The sequence below is a fragment of the Candoia aspera genome, chromosome 16 (genome assembly GCF_035149785.1).
Source record: "Candoia aspera isolate rCanAsp1 chromosome 16, rCanAsp1.hap2, whole genome shotgun sequence".
In the NCBI taxonomy this organism is placed as follows: domain Eukaryota; kingdom Metazoa; phylum Chordata; class Lepidosauria; order Squamata; family Boidae; genus Candoia; species Candoia aspera.
Genome location: NC_086168.1, coordinates 7,925,061 through 7,947,970, shown reverse-complemented (window position 1 = coordinate 7,947,970; position 22,910 = coordinate 7,925,061). Strand labels below are relative to the sequence as shown.

The window sequence follows — 22,910 nt, the reverse complement described above, 5'->3', positions numbered from 1 at the left end:
TAAACCGCTGAGCTGCCGATCGGAAGGTTGGCGGTTCGAAACCGCGCGGCGGGGTGAGCTCCCGTTGCTCGTCCCAGCTCCTGCTCACCTAGCAGTTCGAAAACATGCAAATGTGAGTAGATCAATAGGTACTGCTTCGGCAGGAAGGTAACGGCGTTCCGTGTCGTCATGCTGGCCACATGACCCGGAAGTGTCTATGACAACGCCGGCTCTAAGGCTTAGAAACGGAGATGAGCACCGCCCCCTAGAGTCGGACACGACTGGACTTTACGTCGAGGGAAACCTTTACCTTTACCTTTAACCCATCCCATAATGTTCCTTTAATTCCCCCATTGATTGCTATAGATCTGTGACTGTAGATAGTCTTGCACATTCTAAACCAAGGCTATGCTGAGATGGACTAGACTGGCGGATGAATTCAAGCTCTCCAACTCTAAGGGAAGCAAGTAGCCAAGAGAACAAGAAACTTTTTATGTAATGTTGTGCCTCCTCCCTGCGAAGGGCAAGAAGTGATCAAGCAGGAAGGGATCAAGCCTGATTGGAAAGGGATTTAGAAAGGGAAGCACTTCTTCACCCGGTGCATAATTAACTTGTGGTGTTTGTTACTGCAAGGCATGGTAAGGCTTTAAGGAAACGTTGGGGCAAATTAATGGAGGACAAGTGGATCGAGGGCTGCTGGCCTTGAAGACTTCGTGTGGGAGGCAGCTTGCCTTCAAAGACCAGGTGAAGAGAACCACCTAGGGAGAAGGATAGGTCTCAATTGCTCCCTTCAGAGGGAACTAGATGGCCACTATGAGAAACAAAACTGAGATCTTGGATGGATCTCAGCCAGATCCAGCAGCACTATGCTTATTGGCAACCACTTGGCTTGTCAAGTTTTACCCCTCTGTTGGGCTCATTGCTCCTGAAACTTTCTGTCTGATGAGTACGGACTGGTGGATGTTGGGCTCTTGCCCAGTCCTGCAGATTTCTTTCCTTTCCTCCCCAGGAAAATCCGTTTTCCTCTCTTCCCAAGATAACACAAAGCAGCACTTGCGTTCCATCTACCAGGGGAAAGCAGACCCAAAGCCCCCAAAGCCAACCCAGCTGTCGGTCCGGATGCCTCGTTGTCAGTGGGAGATACGCAAGTCGCAAAGGTATCTGCTCCTACGGCCCAGGCATTTCGTCCGATCGCTGCCCTTAAACTTGAGAATGTGAGACGCATGTATGGGGTTTCTCCCCACCAGTATTTTCATTATCTGCCTCCCTCAAACACCACTGCCTAGACTCATAGATGTGGGTTTTATTCTAGAAATTGACTGCCTGAAAGGAGCGTATGAGCGTCCCACTGTTAAGTGTTTCAATCCCATGAGGATGGGACATCAAACTGGTGTCTCTCATGCAACTCCAACCTGGAGGCTGACAAATGACTTAGGAGCACAGCTCAGCTGCCTTTTCCAAACCCTTTTCTTTTCCAGTGGGTTTTGAGGTGGGCAGAGCTGCACAACCTTCAAGGTAGGGAGCAATCCTCTTTTATTTAAAAACACCATGCATGTACAGACCCTAAATCCTACTTCCTGCTTCCAATGTTGAATGGGAAGAAGTCCAACTTGGGTACCTTCTGACATCCATCTAGCCAACCCCTGCCTGCCATCCCCTTCCTTCCCTCCTTCCTTCCTTCCTTCCCTCCCTCCCTTCCTCTCACCCACCCACACTAAATTAGCAAGGAAGAGATCCAGAAAGGCCTTTGAATGAGCTACTTGAAGATGCAGCTTAATATATATTACAACCTTTCCCTTTGAGATATATATCCCCTTCCTTCCTTCCTTCTATCCATTCATCCCCCTTTCTTTCTCTTTTCTTCCATCCATCCATCCATCCCCTTCCTGACGGCCAGCCAGCCTCCCTATCTGTTCATTCCGCTGCACAACTCCCTTAAGATAGCCTTCTCACTGGTGACCAAAATTCAACAGGCATCTAGGATGATTACCGGCTTTCTTTTTTCTCAATGATTCCCCTCTACCCCTTTTGCACCTAGGGGAAATGTCATCGTAGACGCCAACTGCCCGATCGGTAGCGACTTTCTGAGAGGCACACAACCAAGGAACGCAGCTCAGGGACTGACAACCCTGACGTATAAAACCAACAAACTGGTCCTGGTTAAGGAAAAAGACCAAGCGCCTGCTGAAAACGGCCCACCCATCCGTGTAGGGAACCCCTATTTCCCCCAGCTGCAGCATTACTCCATCTCTGAAAAAGCGGGGCCCTTAAGCGAAGCTTTCCAGAGATCAAGGCACTCCACGGCCAAGAAGGATGTCTGGGGCGAACCGCAGCAACCCAAAGTCGCTTGGGGCAAACTTGGTGGGTTACCTGCTCATTCACGAAACCCCCCGAAGCTGAGGCCCGTGTCGGCCAAGGAATACTACGAGAAAGCTTTGGATCAGATGATTGGCTGGGAGAGAAGCCCAGCTGAGGAGTTAGCTGAGGAAGAACGGGCAGCCGCCAATCCCCCCCGAGCTGACGCAGACAGCAAAGGTCCCATCGCTCAAACGAAGAGCGCCATAGTGATCCCCACCATCAGCCAGTACCTGTCCAGCGAAAACCTGAGCACCAAAGGGATCCCCTTGAGGTGGAAAACCGCCACCGAGTTCCTTGTGGAGAAAAAGATGCCCGAGAGGGTTTCCACGTACAGCTCCCGAGAGGAAACGGGCCCAGGTTCCTGCTTGGCAGCCTTGTGTGGCACAAAGGACGAAACCTCCAATACAGGTGCCTGACGGGCCTGGGAAGGGCAGGTCAAGCCGGAAACAATGCGTGAGATATAATGCGTGGGATGCTCGGGACGTTGAAACGGGGACCCAACATGACAGGGGGGTGGGGGGAAATGTTTATTCCACAACACTGTTTTAAGGGGGAAGAATTGACTGGGCTCTTTGTCTGCCCTGCCTGGGGATGGTACGGTACGGTACGCTAAGCTGCCCAGAATGCACGCGAAGGAAACGCTCCATCCAACGGGCCGGGGAGGGACTACCCCTTATGGACTGCCTCGCCTATGGATTCGTGGAACAGGAGGTACCCAGCTCTGGAGGCTGCTGGTTGGAGAAGGCAGTGGCAGAAGACCACTGGGCTGCTAAACAGAGAAAGAAACAGGGAGGGCAAAACGTGGCTGTTGCTGAGAACTAGGAAATGAAGACCACGGGGTGGCTTTTATGCATCTCCCTGCACAGCAGGGCCCTCACAGTCCTTCTGGCTGCATTTGGGCTGGGGCACAGCTCATTAAAACCAGCTTTCTGCAATCTGAAGCTGACCCACATCCTCTCTGACTTTTAAGGGCCAAGCCAGCCACATTTGGAGCCCTTCTTGGTCCTTATTAATAACATCATCCTGCAAGGAGAGAGGGTTTCCTTTGGGCCACGCCCCTTTGGGGGTGGAGAGCAACCCTTCCAGGTTTACCCCAAAGCATACGCGCACAAGCACACCTACAAAGGCATGCGTGCGAAAGAGAGAAGGTGCAAAGAGGGAGTCAACGACGACAGCAACAAAAAGGCAAGAGAAGGAAAACACCAAACCAAGGGCAGGGCTTGGAAAGTTTACTTCTCCTACACTAGAAAGAAAAAAGACATCACAAATTATTTCCCACCTTTTATACTTCGTTTGTTTTGTGCATTTTTTTTTTAAACAAAAATTTGTATCTGGATTTAAACCTGCTCTGCCCCTCCAGGGCTAATCCAGACACCCTAGATGACCCCACCCCCCCATTCTACCTTGATTGTGCAGCACCCTTCTAGGGAGATGCGCCCCATGAGACGAGACGCGGAGCAGGCGTCTGAGAGGCTTCGAAGTTGGCACGCTGTTGTCTGTGTCCCAAGCGAGGGGTGTGCCCAACCTCGGTGCCCAGTGCCAGGAAAGAGTCCTGCTCTTCCAGAGGGAAAGGGGGCTACAGCTGAACTGGAGCAGATACTGTTGGGAGAGGCAAGTCCATCGGCGGAGCATCGGCTTCTTGGATGGGGCTCAGTTTGCGGAGTTCCAGTTTCTCGCCAAGCTGATTGTAGAGCTCTTTCACCGCTTCACAGCTCTGTGCCAAGGAGAAGATTTAAAAGTGGTTGACGCCCTACCTGCCCTGGTAGTTGCAGGCAGGAAGGCAAGTACTGTCTTTGCAGCGGCTTTTTTTTAAAAAAAACAAACAAAAAAAAACAAGGGGACTCAACACTAGAAGTTAAACACGGGCAATAAAAAAATGAGAGGTGCGTTAAGGGTTCCCAACACAGAACTGGTAACAGAGCAGAAGATGCCATCTATGTCTGAGAGCTGGGCACTTGGTAGGGGCCAGATAGTATCTATGCCAGCAGCCACTCCACCTCCGCTGGTCTAGAGAAGCCCCACGACAGATTTAAGTCTGGTTTGCAGAGGAAGGATGCCTTCCGACAATCATGCCTTGCGCTGCCACCCCCGCAGAATGACCAAAACGTTTTTAGCCAGCACAACGGGGGTTTCAACGATGTGGGATCCTTCTTCCCCTGCCCTCCGCCCCTCTACCTGCTTGGTCGGTTCCAGTGACTTCTGGAGCAACTCCAGTTTGGCAGGCACCACTTTGTGGTGGAGGTGAAGCAGCATTCTCAGCAGGTGCCGATGGACATTCTCCTTCCTGCGAAGCAGTTGAATGAGACTGTTGGTGCCCCAGTTGCAGAACCCAGCAGCCTCTCCCACTCAGCACCCCTGCCTGCCCCAGAATTCCCAGCCAGCAGCGGCCCTATTGGCTGGGGGAGATGGAAGTTGCCAGAGAACAGAGGAGAAACCATTCAGGATTATTGGGAACCATACCAGGTTCCTGTGAAGATAAAAACGACTGGCAGCCCTTCCCTCCCACCTGATTCTGAGGAATGGCAGACTATAACTGCAAGAAATACTTCCGGGTTGGTTGGCCCGTTGTCGCGGAGGGCCTTCTGGGAAGGAGCAGAGTGTTACCTGGGGCAGGCTGGGAGGAAGAAGCGGTCAAAAAGGACGGCACAGAAATCATCTTGCCCAAACTCGTCTGCCAGCAGGGTGAGGTTTCCGGTGAACAGGTGCAGGAAGATGTCGCCAAACGCCAGGTCGTTGAAGGTCTCCCCTGCAAAATGCCGACAGATACTTGGGGGGGCTCTGAGAAGGGGGGGGGTTCCCCCTCATCTCCCAGGACCTATTTTCAGACCACCTTCTTTCTAAAGAGGGGAGGAGAGGGAGGACTGGACTTGCCGGTGGATTGTGTCCCAATGTCTTCATTGCATTGGTTATTATTTTTTTTTTTTTCAAAGTCTTGCAATTTCTTCCTGACGTAAACAACCAACAAAGCAAGGGGGACTCCATTGTCCTGAGTTTTCACTGGAAATTAGAGACGAGGACAAGGGGACTTACCCAGGGCTGGGACCAGGCGAAGCAGGGCGTTCTTGTTCCTTTGCTTGGTGATGTGAAGCACGTAGTAAAGGCCTATCTCACAGGCAATCCGCTGCTCTTGCAGGAATCTGGGACACATAAGGAAGAGTTCCAGCCGATGTTCTCACTGCTTTTAATGCTTTTTTCCTAGCTCTGCACTCTTCAGAGATGCCTGCTGGCTGAACCTTCTCATCCTTTCCTCTCCCCACAATGACTCAACAGGACTCCAGGGCATTGTGGGTTGCTACTCAGCTCCCCCCCACCCCCGACACTGCCACTACACCCAGGCCCACCAGCAGAGGATGGGGCCCACCCGTGGGTGTGAAAGCTCCTTCAAACTTGGCGCTCATCCGGCAATAAATTCAGAGGGCCCCTTCCTTTGCATCGGCCAGAAGAATGGAGGCGCCTCCCAGGTCCCTATCTTCTCTTCTGTAGCTCTTGTGCTTGTTTTGGTTCCCCGAAGCCCAGCCAGAGAAGCCCAAAAGCCAGACTAATTAGCCATTCTCCACCGGGCTGTGCAAACCGTCCATTCACAAATTCCATTTGAAGGGGAGTCACTCTTAGTCTCAGAATCAAACAGACTTTCTGAATCGGAGTGGCAGTTTGGAAGGAATCATCCAATCAAACTAGATGTCTCCAAAACCAGAACGCCAAAATCCCTTCCTTTCGAGTCAACTCAAGAGATCTGAACTGAATCCTTCACTGGAAGGAGACCCGATTCACCCACTGTTAGTTCTCCGCCATACAGTACAGCCCCCAAGTGCCTTGCAGAACTTCACAAGCAGAAAGATGACTTTCAGTGTTTCCCACTTTTGCTTCCTGGCAACTATTTTGGCTTCTGCCTCTGAAGCACAGCTTCTTCAGCCTCGCTGGCCACCAAGTTTGGACTGACGGGCAAAAGCAAAGTTACTTACTTTAGAAACATTTCAGGGATGGTGCTGGGATAAGAAGCTGGACCCTTCTCTTCCGAAGGCAGCTTCTGATCCACAGTGAAGGTGTGATCATCCACCACAAAGGACATCAGCATCGGCAAGAACTTGGTGATCAAATCCACCTCCTGAGATACAGAAGGGCAGCAGAGGGTCAACTAATTGCACCCTTAAGGTATTCCTGGACAGAGTACCATCAGTTCAGAAAAGCACAGCCCAAAAAAGGAACGGATTTCATTCTGCCAGAAACATATACTACTACTTCTCTTGAGTAGGGTAACAGAATAATAATTAAACGAAGAAGTGTGCCCTGCGATATTTTAAAGAGGGAAAAGTGTACAAGTGTAAGAAGCTCTACCAGGGCTTCATCACAAGAACTGATCTGCAAAACATGGAAAGGAATTTTTTGATCATTCAGTACCTGTAGCTAAGAGAGGTTTTGCTCTTCCAATTTACTCTTGTCTAATTCATGGATCTGGCGCTGATGTTAAGCCTACTTTGGGATGATGCCCAGCTTTCATCATCTGCAGAACTGAGCTTGTGACACGTTGCAAGATGGGCATGAAGAAAATATTCAGGTGCAACTGCTACTGAGAACCAGGCCTTCAAGAACCATAAGCTACAGCTACAATTCATTCATGGTGGCACCTTACCAATTTGGGTTCCTTGAAGATCTGGCTGTCAATCACATCCCAGGCCCCTTGCCCCAGGGACAGCATCCTCAGGAGCAGGAGAAGATCTGGGCTTTCCTGAAAATTCAACAACATTGAACATGTTGAATTCCCAGTAAATTCTCTGGATGCTGCAGTCTAAGTCTTGGGTCAACTGCGCTCAACACAAAGCGAAGATTAAGCTACTGCGGCTGTGTTGGCATCCAGAACTAACCCTGATGATGCCAAAATGTGCACTGTGACATCACAATGCAAGTTCCACCCTTTCATACTTGTGTTGCAGCGTTGCATGCAAGCACGCGAGGGGCAGAATTGGTGTGACATTGTGAGGCCTGCGTCATCCTTTGCCCCCGAGGCGCAGCCACGTAGGGTTGGGCAGCACTTTGGGGTCAAAGGGCAAAATGCGATTACAAGTAGGAACGGTCACATATATAGCATCTATCAGGGATACCTTAACAATGAATTAGGACAATATTCTTAGAGCTTTTTAAAAAAAGGATGGGCTCTCTCTAGTTTTGGGGTGTGCAGGCCTCAAGTGGCACTGAAAATTGATTTACTCTGGGGAAGGGACAGCACGGCAATGCCAAAATTCAAGCCCTCCCCCCCCGCCGGGTTGAGATCCCTGCCTGATGGAGTTAATTAAACTTATGTTAAATTAAACACACTGAATATGATTACTCTTGGCTTTAATAAACTTCCCCCTTGAGCCTCATCTAGAATTACAACTGGATGGTACCTTCTAGAGGAGTTGGCAGGGGGGTGGGTTGGTATTTTTAGCTCTGCCCCACGTGGCCAATCCTATCCAACGGATATCGTTCCCTAACGTACCCTGGGTAACACTTCCTGACCAATCAGCTCCTGTAAGTGCCGGATCGTACTCAAAGCCAAGGTGTTAATGGCAAATGGATCGCACAAGATCATAGATAAGTCCCTAGGGAAGAGGAGAGAAAATGGAAACACATCACATGCCTGTTGACAGCAATCCACTTTCTCAGGTTTGGCTTTCCCAGCCATTAACTTCCCCTAACGTTTGTCTTTTAAAGGATTAAAACGCACATGCATAACACAAATCCTATTCCACTTTCATTCCCTTTCTCATCCCAGTTAGCTTCCTGGCCGATGAAGACTTCTGCAGAGCTTAAAAGCTTGCACGCTGTTTTATGTCATTACTGTTGGTTAGAATAAACCTATTTACAGACTAGGGATGTGAGGGGATTTGGTGATTTATTTATGCATCTATACCTACATAGAAAATGTCCTGTATCACTGCAACTCCGGGCAGTTTAGAACAAAGGAAAAAAAAAAGGAAACACAGCAGAATCCTCACTGCTGATGCATGACATTCTGTGAATGGTTTTAACCAATGGCATTTTAACAGCAGAAAAAGTCGAACCAGCCTCCAGATTCATAAGCACTCACCCCAGCACTTGTTCTTGACCTTTTTTCACTCCATCAAGGAAGCCTTGCAGCTCCCGCGCTCGCTTGTTGTCGACAAACTTTTCCCGAATGCAGGCATCGAGGCACCAAGTAAACTGCCAAGGGAGCAAAAAAATAATAAAAAAGGATATGACACAGTGCACAAACAGGGAGAGAGCGCACCCAGCTCCTGAAAGAATGCGGACACCTGGAAAGTGAGGTTCCCCCCAAGACGTGCAAAATGTTTATTTTCAGATGGAAAGGCCTGCTTTCAGGCCAGTGGTTCTGCTTAGTTTGCAACAGGGCTGTTCTGAGATCTGAATGAGACTTTTCGCAGCCTGGAAGTTTTGAGGGCACCATATATTGCACCCTCTGTTGCTGCTCACAGGGTTGAAGAGCTACACACCGTTCCCTGGGCTTGTACCTTGTGGCAGGGATCGACCGTGCAGATCTCGCTGATATCCAGATCATGGAGAGACATCAGCAGCTCTGCCCTTAACGTGCAATAATGGACATTTCGTGTCCGGAGGAACAGGGTCCGGAGGAACTGTAGCACCATGTCGTACAGCTTCACGTTCTTCCCTATCATCTGGGTCAGCTTCTGAACCACCTTGCCCCGAAGAGAGAGAAAGCAAAATCCTGAGTGCCTCCAGCAATCAGGAAAAAAGAGAGAGGGCAAACATTTTGGTCCCTTCCATTCTTTTGCAGGGCGAAATTCAAGGTTGGGTCTTCCCTGCTCTCCAACATGGGGATAGACAACCAAGTTTCTTTGTTCCAATAGAAGAGGGTATCTGTAGCTCAGGGTTGAACTGTGGAGTTCTTGGTGCTCTCTGACCTTGGTTGTTGGCTTGCAGATGTTCCATGACCCAACAAGGGAACATCATCAGGGCAAGTGTGGGGTTTGCTACCTATTCACATACAGATTTATTTATTTATTTTTATTATTCACATTTCGTTACTGCCCATCTCCCCCAAAAGAGGGACTCTGGGCAGTAAACTGTATATAAACATGGAGCAAATCCCACACCCACTAGCACCGATCATGTTCCCTAGTTGGGTAATGAAATGTCTACAAGCTAATAACCAAGCTGAGAGAGCACCAATAATGCCACTACAACTCCCACAATCCTTTCCCAGTGGTCATGCTAGCCGAACCTAGTGGTTGCCAAAGGATCTCTATTAGTATCTGGAAAGCATGAAGTTGCTAATCCACGCTCTAATGTAGCCTTTCCCAACCTGATCTCCCAGTTGGGTTGGGCATCAATAAGGTCCAACACATTGGGAAAACAGTAGATCAGAGAAGGATGGCTTTCTGACAGATGGTCATTTCCTGAATATCATTTGGTGATATTGGACAGGGATATATAATAAAAATATATCCTATCTTCCTGCCAAAAATTCAAGATGGTGCATGATGCCTTCTAACTTTGGACTCCACTCAACCTGAGAGGTTGAGAAATAAGACAGAGCGAGATTGGGCTAACATTACCTTGTGAGCAATCCATCTGAACTATGACACCTAGAAGAGCTGGCCAACATGGCCAACCATGAAGAATGGTGGAAATTCTAGTCTAACAACATATGAAGGACAAACAGTTCTCCATCTTTTCAATGCACTGACCATTAAATCATCCTGGCCTACCGCTGGCCCGATTACCTATAACAACCATGCCGGACCATCCTTCTTGGCACTTACCTCTCCCTGTCGCCTTGTCTTGGGAGAAGGGCTGAAGAAGTTCTGCAGCACTGAGAGGTCACTGCTGAATAAGGCATTTTCCTTCTCCAGAATGTACTGCTTCAGCAACGGGGAGACCTCATCCCCAAACAGGGCCTGGTTATCTTGCCAGATCTGTCGCTTCACCTCCACAGCGCAGGCTTTATACAAGTCCTTGTCAGCCATCACCAGCTTCAACTTTTTTTCGGGAACCTGGGTTCAAACACGCCATCAGGACTCAATTGCGAAAGGGTGGGTCCCAACTTGTGCCGGATGCTTCTCTAGTTACTGTACTTCTAGTGTCTGGTAAGCAGAGTTTCAACCCTCTAGACATCGTGTCTTAGTGCGTTTTCACAACGCCACATTGTTTAGGACTCCAGGATCACTCACTCCCTGCCCCAACAAGCAGCCATTTCAAAAACCAACCCAATTCCAAGGGTAGATATTGGCCTGATTCTCCCATTGCACCAAGCCATGATTTTTTGAAATTGCACAGTCCCCCATCGGCTGAGTTCCTGCAACATGCTCAACCATAAAGACCAGTTAATGGCTGGCTTCTGACAACACACTGAGCCAAATCGAAACAAAGCACATTGGCCCAACATGCAAACGCCTGCCATTTTCTATGCTCTGCAGTGAACAGCTCAATAAAACAATGTTTCTAAAGCTAGAGTGGGACAGAGCTACTGGACTCCTGTACCACTCTCTTCCCTTTAAGAAATTAAAAAAAACAACCGTGCTCAGTCTGTAAAGATGTTGACACAGGGTTAATTTGCATCAGGCATGCATGTTTCACAATGTCAGTCCTTTCTGGTGACAGATGATAAAGCCTTTCAGGAAGAAAGGAACAAAGGAATACTTTAGATGCAAAATTCATCCTCTGGCCCTGATAGGTTCTGAATAGAGAGTTAATTGAAACCGAACCAGAGGAAATGGACTTCTACGTAACAACGGACAAAACCTGGAAATGTTTCGTGCCAAGTCACAGGGCTTCCTAAGGATGGTCTTGAATTCCACCTAAGCAAAGTATGGATCAACCTTTTATCATGCTCAGATGGCACCCAGATTCAATGGCGATGTTCTCAGTTTCTACCTTGGGCAGATGCTTCATGACGCACATCACCACTGGCTGGATGGATGGCATTTTTACCAAAGGGAAGCTCTTCTCCAGGAGATCTTCTAGCTTTTTGTACCTGGAAGAAGGGAGAAGAAAGAGGTCCACAAGCCCATTTTTAGCCCTATGTGCAGGTCCCTTCGGGGTGGTCCCCCAAACCCACCTTTCATCGGCCTTTCCTTCAGAGGCAATGGCCGAGACCCTCTCCAGAAGCTTCTCACGCAGCTCGTCAAACACCGACTGGTGGAACTCAAGCCTAGGAGTGCCGTGGAGGTCCAGGAAAGGGAGAGCGGACTGAAGAGAGGGCAGCAGGATGCCGTTTTCTGTCTGTGAACATTGCACACATGGGATTCAAACAGATTACAGCAGATCATCCCGACATTTCTCAGCTCACCTCACCCAGGCATGCAATGCACATTTTCCTGAACGCCATCACCTCCAATGCAGAAGAACACAAGCCCCAGGGATTACCTGGTATGCTGAAGAGCACCTTTAAGAAATGGCCGTGTTTTTCAGACTTGGCATCTTTAAGAGAGGTGGACTTCAACTCCCAGCATTCCCCATGAAATGGGAGTTAAGGTCCATGCCTCTTCAAGTTTGAAAAACTGTGCATTATAGATAGATAGATAGATAGATAGATAGATAGATAGATAGATAGATAGATAGATAGGATTCTCCCCTCTAGAAATCAAATAAATGCTGCATTTAGGGTAAAAAAAAAATTGGGGGGGGAGAGACAAGACAGTCAAAACACCTGGAGACAATAAACAGACTACAAACCAACAGATTTTCAAGACGTGAACCCTCAACCTGGGCAGGGGAACCCGCACCTGTTAGCAAGGGCACCCCGCGGAGTTTGCATGCATGCAGAGCCGCATGGGCAGGCTGCAACAGAACGAGCGCGTTGGAGAGATTTGAAAAGAGCAATTCAGCAAAAACGGTGCAAGGCAGGACAGAAGCACGCCTGCCTTTTGCACCCGCTCAGAAGGGCTGTGCTCAGCCCCCTCCTCGCGCAAGCTCTCCCGGGGTTTGCAAGCTGGGAGAACGCGGAAGAGGGCAAAGCAGCTGCACGCTTCGCCCCGGGGCCAATCCCCATGGCAACGGGAACGCGGAAGGAAGCCCCCTTCTCCCCCAACCTGGAACTGCTCGATAGCCTTCAGCGGCTCCATGCAATTGGTCAGCGTCTCCTTCAAGTCCTCCCCGTTGGCCACCCCGAGCTCCTGCAAGCCGGCAAACATCATGCGAGGCCCTCCAAGCCGCGCGGGGTCCGCCCGCCCCTTAACGGCTCGGGTGCAACGGCGTAAGGCGTCCCCCAGGGGGCCCCGACGCGCGGCGCTTTGCGTCCCGTCCGGAAACCGCCCCCTCGCCGTAGAAGGTTCCGCCTCGGTTCGCGACGGAAGGGGGATGCGCGTCGCCTCGCTCCGAGCTCTTGGCGTGGGGACGGGGGGAACGACAAAAAGCAAGACGCCCAAATTGATGTCCTTATGGAAGTTGCCTCGGCTTATGTGAATATTTAGCCCAAAGGCTTGTCCATCACCTAAAACCAACAGTGGAAATACTTAAATAAAACAAAAGGCTGCAGTAGAAGATACACCCAATGTTGCAGGACGCAGGGTCAGCTTCCCCTGCTATTTTCAATAAATTGGCTTTTTTCCTCTTTTTTAATGCTTTTTTAGGATGCTTTTTTTTAAAAAAACAGCAAGAACAATAAATCAGTTTTTTTAAAAAAAAATATGTACAGTTTTAGGATGTAGACATGGATCTGGCTGGACACTGCAGGATACTGGAGCATCTTTAGTTTTAGGGTCCCACCCCACCCCCGTGTCTTCATCGTCTTTTTTCTTCCATTAGCCTGCATGGGCCAATGAGCCAGAGAGCAAATGAACCATTCAAAATTCCCTGTCTGAAATTAATTGCTGAAATCATCTCGACGGAACGAAATTTGGGGTTCGCCCTACATAAAGCATTAATGTCTAAGTCACAGCTCGTGAAGCAAGCATAGACTTCTTGTTGACTAAATAAGCCTGTAATTTTTCACCTTCTTAGATTTCATACTGTGCTGCTTACTGCCGTTGATACTCCTACACTAACTTTGATTTTGATAATGAGCTGGAGTTTTAAAGTGACATAAGGGATTTAGAACAAAATCAACAATATTCTGAGAATGTGTACTTAATCTTATGCTTGCAAATCTCTGATTTACTCTGTGCCTTTCTTTTTCTCTTCTTGTTTCTTTTTTGATTTTTCCTTTTAAAATGGTCAATTTAAAAAAAAAATGCTTAGGCTTATATGCCACTCCATTTCCTAAAGCTCCAAATGGCTTAATTTAAGAGCAAATATCTATCCTCTATCTCTCTACCTTCTATCTATCTGTCATCTATCATCTTTAAACCTTTGTGTTGTGTGCATATGCATGCTGGTGTATGCAAATTGGAAATGGTGTTAAATATTTCATGGTGAAATTCACAAATTAGAGGACTGGGAACACAATAGATGATAGTGCCTCTCGCTCCCTTCCTTCTCCATCCTCCATGCTGCCCCCCCCCCTTTTCACCCTAGGGCCCAGAGGACAGACATTTTGGATTGATGAGCAAACCTCCTGAACCAGGGGATGTAGTTGCAGCTCATTTGAAAAGGAAAAGGGAGGGGGAACACAACTCCCAACTCAACATTGCTCTCTTTGTCTGATGCCATCGGCAACTATTCAATCGTAACCCAATCTACAGCTGTTCCCTTTCAATTTAATTCCTTAGCACACATTTCCTTAGAGACTTGCAAAAAAAAAAAAGTATGTTTGAATCTGTGCAAAGTGACCTGTGTCCATTTTCCACCTTTCCCATTAGTGAAGGTAAAGGTTTCCCTTGACATTAAGTCCAGTTGTGTCCGACTCTAGGGGGCAGTACTCATCTCCGTTTCAAAGCCGAAGAGCCGGCGTTTGTTCGTAGACGCTTCCTCCGTGGTCATGTGGCTGGCATGACTAGACGGAACGCCGTTACCTGCCCGCCGAAGCGGTGCCTATTTATCGACTCACATTGGCATGTTTTCAAACTGCTAGGTTGGCAGGAGCTGGGACTGGCAACGGGAGCTCACCCCGTCACGCAGATTCGAACCGCCGACCTTCCGATCGGCCAGCTCAGCAGCTCAGCAGTTTAACCCGCAGCGCCACCGCGCCCATTGTACTGGGAAAGTAAACCTTTCCCATTACTTCCTCCTTTATTCAGTGAATCCACTCCATAGATGCATTCATACACATTACGCATGAAGGCGCAACACTGTGTAGTGCTGGTGCCCCCCACTCTTGACTTAATGGAATGATGACAGCCGTTTCTGTAATTTTTTTCCTGCTGGATGTCTGCAGCTCAGGCAGATGTTGAAGGCACAAGAACTCCTCTTGCAATAAAAGAGGCTCACCTATGTCCTAAATTTTAAGGGACATTCCTGAATGACAAGCAATCAGAATCCTTGACCTGGAACAGTTTAATAATGGGATTATCTCCGACAGGTTGCTGAACAGGATGGATATGTTATGTTCACCAGAGAAGTGGGCTTCTGCTGTTGCTAGGTCAATTTAGACCACCATTAAAAAAAAAAAACCAGTTTTAAGCAAGGGGAAATTTAAAAGGAGGGTTATATAGGTTTCCTTGCCAATGGGGAAACTTTGGCAATTGACTGTGACCGTGAGGAAGAGAAACCAAGAAAGAAAAATATCCTTTAAGTTCCTCAGGTAAATTTTGGGTCAAGCCATCTGTCCCAAAAATGCTAGAAAAGAAAGAGGAAGGAACAACAACCTAGGCTTCTAGTTCATGATGCTTATAAGCTACCCCTAGGATCAGGATCAGAGGCAGTAAACCTCAAAATATCAGTTGTAGGGAACAAGGAAGATGATCTGGGTGTCCTCTTCTGGTTATGTCATCTCTTGTGGCATCTGCTAGGTCCCTGAACCAAAGAGGACCCTGGTGTAGTTCAGTTCACCTTGCTGCATTAAGCCAGTGAGAAAATAAATGTACGATTTATTTTTTATCCCTATCTATCCAACGTAGTTTTCAATACGGGAGTGATTTATCAACTGTTGGTTGTGGGTGTTTTACTTGTACATCATGAGTAATGGTATAAAACTGAACAGGTCTTTACAAATTTGAATGAAGCAGAATTTAAGATGAATGAATGGAAAGGGCAAATTCATATTTTTAATCTAACAGTCCCCCCCGCCCAAAAAAATCTGGAATATAGGTACAAGATGGGAAAAGTATCTTCCGAATTATCTGGTGCCAATGTTGAGAGATTATGACGGGGATACTGCATGTATCTGTACTGAGATCTTCTTCACCATTTTATACCGGTTTAATCGTCAAGGCTCCAGAGAGAGAAACTGGGGGTCTCCAAAACTTGCCTTCCGCCCAAATTAGCAGAGATCGAAACTTTCACTCAGCGGATTGGCAGCTAGCAAAAAGATCTCAGCTATGCTTTGCCCAATATCAGTCTCCCATTTTTTTCTGACCCGGATTATGCCTTTCGTGTCTTTCTTTAGTGCTGGAAAATTCGGATTAAGAAGATTAGATGTGCGGTTTTGGAAGCGAGACAGGAAAACGGCAGCTTCGGATCTCCTCTCTGCCGAAGAGAAAGCAATCAGGTGCATAATTTTCAGCGTTAAACATGTTCGCTTACTATTGCTGTTCCCTGTTACTATCCGAAACAGAAGGATAGCAGGTAACCAGACGATATGCAGTGACTGCATGAGACAGCTTCGGTTAGGAAATATCAACCTGCCTTCGTTTGCTACTTGCGATGTCAGTTTGCAAAACCATAATCAGAGCCGTTGCCATGGTGACACCAGGTTATGTGCTCATGGGCGTCTGCCATGTGCCCCTCTATCTCCTTGTGACTCAGGGAATATATGCCTGCCCCCACCGGCCCCCCACCTGCCTTCTCTCATATCACAGACCACATCCCTTGGCAACCAGGAAGAAGCATTCCACCATGACGAAGGGGAAGGTCTTGGGAGCACGTGAACCAGAAATTTGCACAGGGCCAGAACATGAAAGTAATCACAGTTCTGTTTTCCTCTGGATGGGTAGGTGGAGTTGGGGAGAAAACCACCACCCTAACGTGAATTAGAAGAGGAGAATATCAGCTACTGAATAGCATACCCACAGCGATGAGTTCATCATTAACAATTTTATTATTTTTTAGTAATTAAGGGATTTTAATTGGGTTGAATAATTGTACGCATGCTGTACACCCTTTTGTAGCTTCTAATAGTCATTGAAGATATAAACCTTCTTGGGTCAAGCCTTGGTGATGTCAGTTTCCTTGACAATGTTTGGAAGTGATATACCCAGTCTGGTCTGCAAACTTGGATTTTTCTGGTGGTCTCCCGTCCAGATACTAAGAAGGTCCAAGTCTGCTTAGCTTGCTTGAGATCAGCCAGGATTGGCTGCAGCATTCCAAAGAGTTTTAAGGGAAGAGAGGTTCCTTAGATGATACAGGAACCTGAATGGCCTCTTTTACTTCAAATGTGCTAAACCAGTCCTTCCACATTTCGGAACTGTTCCTGTTCATTAGGGTGAGTGTACACAGAAACCTACCCCTCCTTCTGTCTCCTTTCCAGATAAACAACACTATGCAAAGTGCAGAAAAAGGAAAGAAAGAAAAAAAAGAAGGAAGCAAAAGGAAATAGGCAAGGAATAAGAAAACTAACTCAATCTAGTTTACAGCAACGCTCTCCAGTCTTCTATTTTAATTCCTTGCAAATCATCCTTGCTTCTATCCGATCCACAGATGACTTAATGCATTGCTTTTTGTCCTTTAACATTCTCACCTCTCTCTTCTTCAAGATCTCATCAACTTCATTTAATCCCAATTATCTCAGTGGCCCCTTTCCTCTGAACTCTAAAATCACCACCCTCCAACTGTGGCTGATCTAGACAAACAAACAAATAAACAAACAAAAACCTAAGCAAGACTGGATCTAATTAGTACTTGGATAAACGCCAATAGGACAAGATGAATTCTAACCCTATCTTACAACTTACAAACATCTGTTCCCTCTTTGGGGGCAGGTTTTTCTTACTTCCATCTGCCAGCTCTGGAATTAGAAGAAATGAGGAGCTTTTAAAAGAATAAATACAACCTCATGGCAACAGCCATGACATTGCCAAATCAAGCTGTAATTTAGTGGCTACCTTGGCAACGTGGGTGATGCATCCGTCTGCTGGCTCTCACCCTCCATCAAACATAATGGCTAGGAGAGTTCATTATGCAATCCATCCTTCAGGAAGGAAAGGAAAACCAGATTAACAATATGGGAATAGTCATAGTGCAACGTCTTTGGCCATCTAACAATGCAGTTACCGGCAATTGTTTCATACAAGTCAAGTTTATTTCCTTCTTCTGTAGGCTCCAAAAAGATTCATGGATGTATCTATATAGTCAGACCTTTTATACATTTGCATTCATTTCTGGAGGATGGACAGATTCTCTTATGATTAACTGCTTCTTCAGGCACCACTGAATGCAGGAAAAGGTGAACCTTCATCCCTGCTCGCACATCACTGGAAGAAGAAGGAAGGCATCACCCCCAAAAGAGGACACTGATTTGCGCAGAAATTCCAAGTGCAAATTTATAGTGTAGAGAGCCAGTCTGATGTAATGGTGAAGGCATCAGGCTAGAAACCGGGAGACTGTGAGTTCTGGTACTGCCCTAGGCGCGAAGCCAGCTGGGTGACCTTGGGCCAGTCTCTTTCTCTCAGCCTTAGGAAGGACTTGTCCAGGCAGTCACCAGGAGTCAACACTGACTTGAAGGTGCGCGTGTCATGAGTAAGGATGGTGAGCAGGGGGCTCCCATCCAGACTGTTAAGCGCATGCGTAGCACTGAGGAATTGGGCAGCCATTCAAAGAGACACAGATCGGGGCTGCCTTAACCTTTGGGGTTTATATGTCTGGGTTTTTCCCACGCTTCTTCAGTTTGTTAGGATTCCTGTTATGTACAAGCAATAAAACATTAGAGACCAGTTCCTTGTCTCAGCGTGGTTCCAGGCTGTTAGGACAGCGCATGCACACACAAACACACATTATAGTGTAAGAATTAGAAGTAGGTGATATGGTAAGGTAAAGGCAAAGGTTTCCCTTGACATTAAGTCCAGTCGTGTCCGACTCTAGGGGGCGGCGCTCATCTCCGTTTCAAAGCCGAAGAGCCGGCGTTTGTCCGTAGACACTTCCGTGGTCATGTGGCCGGCATGACTACATGGAACGCCATTACCTGCCTGCGAAGCGGTACCTATTAATCTATTCACATTGGCATGTTTTCGAACTGCTAGGTTGGCAGGAGCTGGGACTAGCCACGGGAGCTCACCCCATCACGCGGAATCGAACCGCCGACCTTCCGACCGGCAAGCTCAGCAGCTCAGCGGTTTAACCTGCAGCGCCACCGCGTCCCTGGGTGATATGGTACTTCGACTTAATTTTATTCTGAAGCTCCTTTTATTGAGAAGAGAAGCTATGTCTTCTAAGACAAAGACCTGAATGTTTTCAGCAGTGCTGCTTTGGCTAGTGTCTCATGCATGGGCTGTGGATGAGATGAAGACCATGTTCTAGGCAGGAAAAAAAAGAGATAGCTATGGGATGGTTAGGATGTGGAAAGGCCTGTGTACACAACACCATTTGCTGAAAATGCATTGATACAACGCTGCAACCCTCATCAAACATTCACTTGTGGATTATCCTGTACCATTCCTTCTTCCTTATTTTGATGTTAATAGCTTAGTTTTGTCAAATCTTGGCTGATCATGAAGTTTAGCTGGGATGGCGAACTTAGAAACAGTTGTAAAGGAGATGCAATATGTTTCCACAAAGAAAGGAAATGCTCGTAAGCAGAGCGGGGGACTCCAAAGCTCACGTGTTCTCTCTTCTTACGGATCTTAATTTTAAACTGGACATAAAACCACCCAGTCCTTCAAACAGGTGATGTCTTCAAGTAGAGGACCCTCAGCTGTTAGATTTCCAAAGGCAGATACCTTCAAACAGACCAGTAATCCAGGTTGGAGATGGGGCAAGCCATTGGAATGTTAATTAAATCCTTAAAAGTTACACAATCACTGTAAACCTATCAGAGTCCCTCATGGGTAGAGCGGAGAAATAAAAATTTGAGAACTATGCAACTAGAATACTGACCTTTGACCATCCTTCCAACAGACAGCACCTTCAAGCAGATGACTGTTCTCTAACCAGCCCTCAATATACCAAATGTCTCAGATTAGCCCAGAAGACCTCTAGAAACTGTATAGACATTCAAAGTGGCATCAAATAGGATGCATAAACATCCCAAGTCCTTTCCACTGCTTTCTTCCCAGCCCGGGGCTTGTAAGATCCAGCTTTGGTGCACATGTGTATTGGTAAGTCCACAGATGCCCAGCATCAAACGATCCCAAATGGAATTTGATTGTCACGGCCTAGAGGGTTCTTTTGCAAAGAATGTGGTAGGCCTGTTTACGGAAGCTACCCTGCTCCAGTCCGGATTGATTTCGAGCTTTCCCTGGGAGAGGTAAACTCTCTAGAAGCGATCAGTCTTAAAGGTAGCAGAGCCGCAAGTAAACCTCACCCTTTCTCAAGACGTGTGGCTAAGCATTTCTCAGTCCTGCCTGCGAGAAGGGAACCTCTGTTTATCAGGATGGAAGGCACGCCCCCACTCAGCTTTTAGGCAACCCCAACAAGGCGTATCGCTATCTTCTAGCTAACTTTATGGATCCCAAGCAGATTCCACACTCCTGTTGAGCTGTTTCTATTATGAAGATGGGCTCAGCATTTTGGCGCAAGCCACACAGCTGATTAGTCAAAGGATGCTAAGTGATCCCACCTCATTTCCTAAACTGTTTCCAAGCCAGTTTACAGTTCAAATGTATTCCGAAACTCAATTATATTAGAGATCTGGTAAAGTGTGTTGGTCTTTTTCAATCAAGGCATCCCAGTACGATGGGCCTTAGGACCCCAGAGGCCACAGTGTAAAAACAGTTGTGATAGGAGTGATCCAAAACTCTCTGGAAGATCTGATCTACAGTAGCTCATTTTTTTTCTGGATGATGATGATAATAAATTTATACGCTGCCTGACTCTAGCAACTGAAATGCCACGGAACTCTTGATACTATGGAAAAGCATCCCATGTTATTTATGCAGACTCAGTATGTCTATAATCCAATCCAACATTTCGGGAGACTTACAAGCCTCCTTCTTCCCATGATTAAACCAGGATTTTATCATCTTTTCTAAACAATAATAGTTAACAACTGTAGATGGTACTTAAGAGCATTTACCCCCTGCAAGTTGGCATCAACAGGATTTACATCACATCCATTAAACCCCTTTCTTAAAATAAAAAAAGTACTCCTCCTATGAAAAGCATCAAAATAAGTATTTCGTAATAAAACTTCTTTCTATTAATGGAAATGATTCAACCTCTGAGTCTTAGAATCACAGAAACTAAAATTAACGTTCTGTAATTATCCTAATATAAAGTTATGCTATTGCATTATCATATGATATAAATCATTAAGAACCTTCCTCGGAATAAAAATACCCTTAATATAATATTATTAAATATTAACAATTAAAATCACTATTTCACAATCATCATAAACATTAAAAGCGGACTTTAATGACGTCCCCAACTACGCAGCGTGGAGCTCATCTCCCCCTCCCCCCAGGGGCGACGGACTACAAACCCATCATCCCCCACCAGCGCAGCGGAGGGATGGGAGTTGTCATCCCCGCCTCTGGAGTCCTGGCCGAGGACTGCGTGTCACTCAAAAGACGAGCCGGGGTCCTCATTGGCCGAGCCGCTCCCGAGCCCCGCCCCCGTCCACGCCCCCTCCCCGGGTTCCGCCTCATTCCTTTGGAGACCGTTGCGAGGAGGAAGGGCGAGAACAGGAAAAGCCGCTCCCTCCAGCGCATGCGCGCCGAGGCGAGAGACGCTCGCGGGGCGCCAAGCAGAGGAGCCGCCGCCGCTGCCGCTCCCTTCTGTCTGGTGCGCCGAGTGACGTCGCCCGGCGCGCGCCCGAGCGTGAAGCCCTGCCCCTTCCCGGGTGGAGGAGCGCGCATGCGCGGCAGCCGGCCCCTCCTCTCGTCCTTCTTAGCCACCCGCGCGGAGGAGGCGCCCAGCCTGGCTGCCCGGCGGGAGCGCGCCGCCGCCGTGCCCGCGCGCCCGCCTTCCCTCGCCCGCTCGCCTCCGCGTCCCTCTGGGGAGGCCGCGGCCCCCTCCGGCCTGGGCGCGGCCTGCGCGGCGGCGATGGAGTAGCTGCGGCCGGGGAAGGCCGAGACAAGGTGAGGGGCGAGGGCGGGAGGCGGCCGGCGGGGGAGTCCTGCCCCCGCCGTGAATGGGGGCCAGGGGAGGGGAGGGGAGGGGAGGGGAGGGGAGGGGAGGGGACACGACGCACGACGACCCGGGCGCGTTCCCACGAGCCCCGAACCCGGGTTAGCCGCGCGCGCGGGGTGCCCCCCCACAAGCGTCCAGGCCCACCGCAGGGGCCCTGGTTCCCACGAGTCGAGCCAGAGCCAGAGCCAGAGCCCGGCCTGGCGGGGCTGATCAAGGGGAGCGCGACGCCCGGCGCGGGGGGCTCCTAGTGGGTGTTTAAAATGCATTCTCCGCATTAATCCCCCAGCGGGAGCCCCCTAATAGGGGGGCGGGCACCCATGCAAGCCATGCAGGTTGACCTGGGGGTTTTCGGGGTGGGGGATCATGGCTTATCTTGGGGGACCATTTGCTGAGTAGGAACTGGGCTACCCACCCTCCCTCTTTCTTCTTTTTCCAAGCGGGGGTGTAGAGAGGGAGGGAGGTCTGGAAGCAGCGAGTTTCTATTGTCTTTGGCCCCCGCAGGAGGTGGGGGGGTTAAGGCAATAGAGGGGTGTAATGGGGGGCATGGTGACGGCCGGGGAGGTGTCATTATTGTGCGCATGGAAGGGGCTAAGGGGCATTAGGAGAGGGCAAAAGCCGGGGGAGGTTTAGGCCCCAGTCATCTGCTTGGGTGATGCTGGGAAACAATAATAGGAACTATGTCAATTTCACTGTTTGTAAGTCAGTTTCACTCTTTGCCTGAGATACTGGCTGCTTTTTTCTCCTCTTTGGAACCAGGAAAAGCTTAAAGGTGGGAGAAACAAATGCTAGTGCAAAATAAACGTGTGCTTTAAAGGCATAGTCAAAATAACCCACCAGGCTGTAAAAGCAATAAAAAAGCTCAGTTGGAACCATCCAGAAATTGATTAGTTGGTTATTAAATGGAAAACGGAGAGGAGGAAATAGATAGGCCAGGGTTGGGTTTGCATGATTTGGATATTGGGGGTGTGATTGCCTAACAGAATTCATGGGTCCACTAGGCCTGGGTGAAGTTCGGGGTCTTCAGGCAGTTGAGGGTAATGGTTAGGACAGTGGACAAGCTTGGATCCAAGATTTTACTCAGGGTGCTTGGGAGGATTTCCTTCAGTCAGGAAAAGGTAATGATAAAAGGTGATCGTTGTTTTAATCATGATACGTGCTCTCTTTCATTTGTATTTGTGTGTATTTCAAAAATGCTGAGGGCTGGAGTTACGGGACGAGTTGTGGAAAGGAGGAGATGTGAGGAGTCAGGAGCTGGACAAAGGAGGCCCCGACATGAGAGGGGACTAAGCACTTGTGAATGGGGATCACAACAAATA

At 48.2% G+C, this 22,910-nt stretch overlaps 1 protein-coding gene and 1 long non-coding RNA gene across 2 annotated transcripts; both read right to left on the bottom strand.

Annotated features, from left to right (window-relative positions):
- Window positions 1–3,808: 3,808 nt before the first annotated feature.
- On the bottom strand, window positions 3,809–12,548 carry NELFB (negative elongation factor complex member B). Its single transcript, XM_063316416.1, has 13 exons — window positions 12,366–12,548; window positions 11,393–11,556; window positions 11,209–11,308; window positions 10,098–10,328; window positions 8,826–9,011; window positions 8,405–8,517; window positions 7,814–7,916; window positions 6,968–7,063; window positions 6,300–6,442; window positions 5,368–5,474; window positions 4,942–5,083; window positions 4,513–4,621; window positions 3,809–4,051 (listed from the first exon to the last, which is right to left on the bottom strand). The coding sequence occupies exons 1-13, from the start codon at window positions 12,468–12,470 to the stop codon at window positions 3,914–3,916; spliced, it is 1,737 nt and encodes a 578-aa protein (XP_063172486.1). The 5' UTR covers window positions 12,471–12,548; the 3' UTR covers window positions 3,809–3,913.
- A 2,965-nt stretch (window positions 12,549–15,513) lies between these two features.
- LOC134506041 (uncharacterized) lies at window positions 15,514–17,724 on the bottom strand. Its single transcript, XR_010068770.1, has 3 exons — window positions 17,412–17,724; window positions 16,149–17,314; window positions 15,514–15,833 (listed from the first exon to the last, which is right to left on the bottom strand). It is a non-coding gene; the product is annotated as an uncharacterized LOC134506041 (long non-coding RNA).
- Between the last annotated feature and the right edge of the window lie 5,186 nt (window positions 17,725–22,910).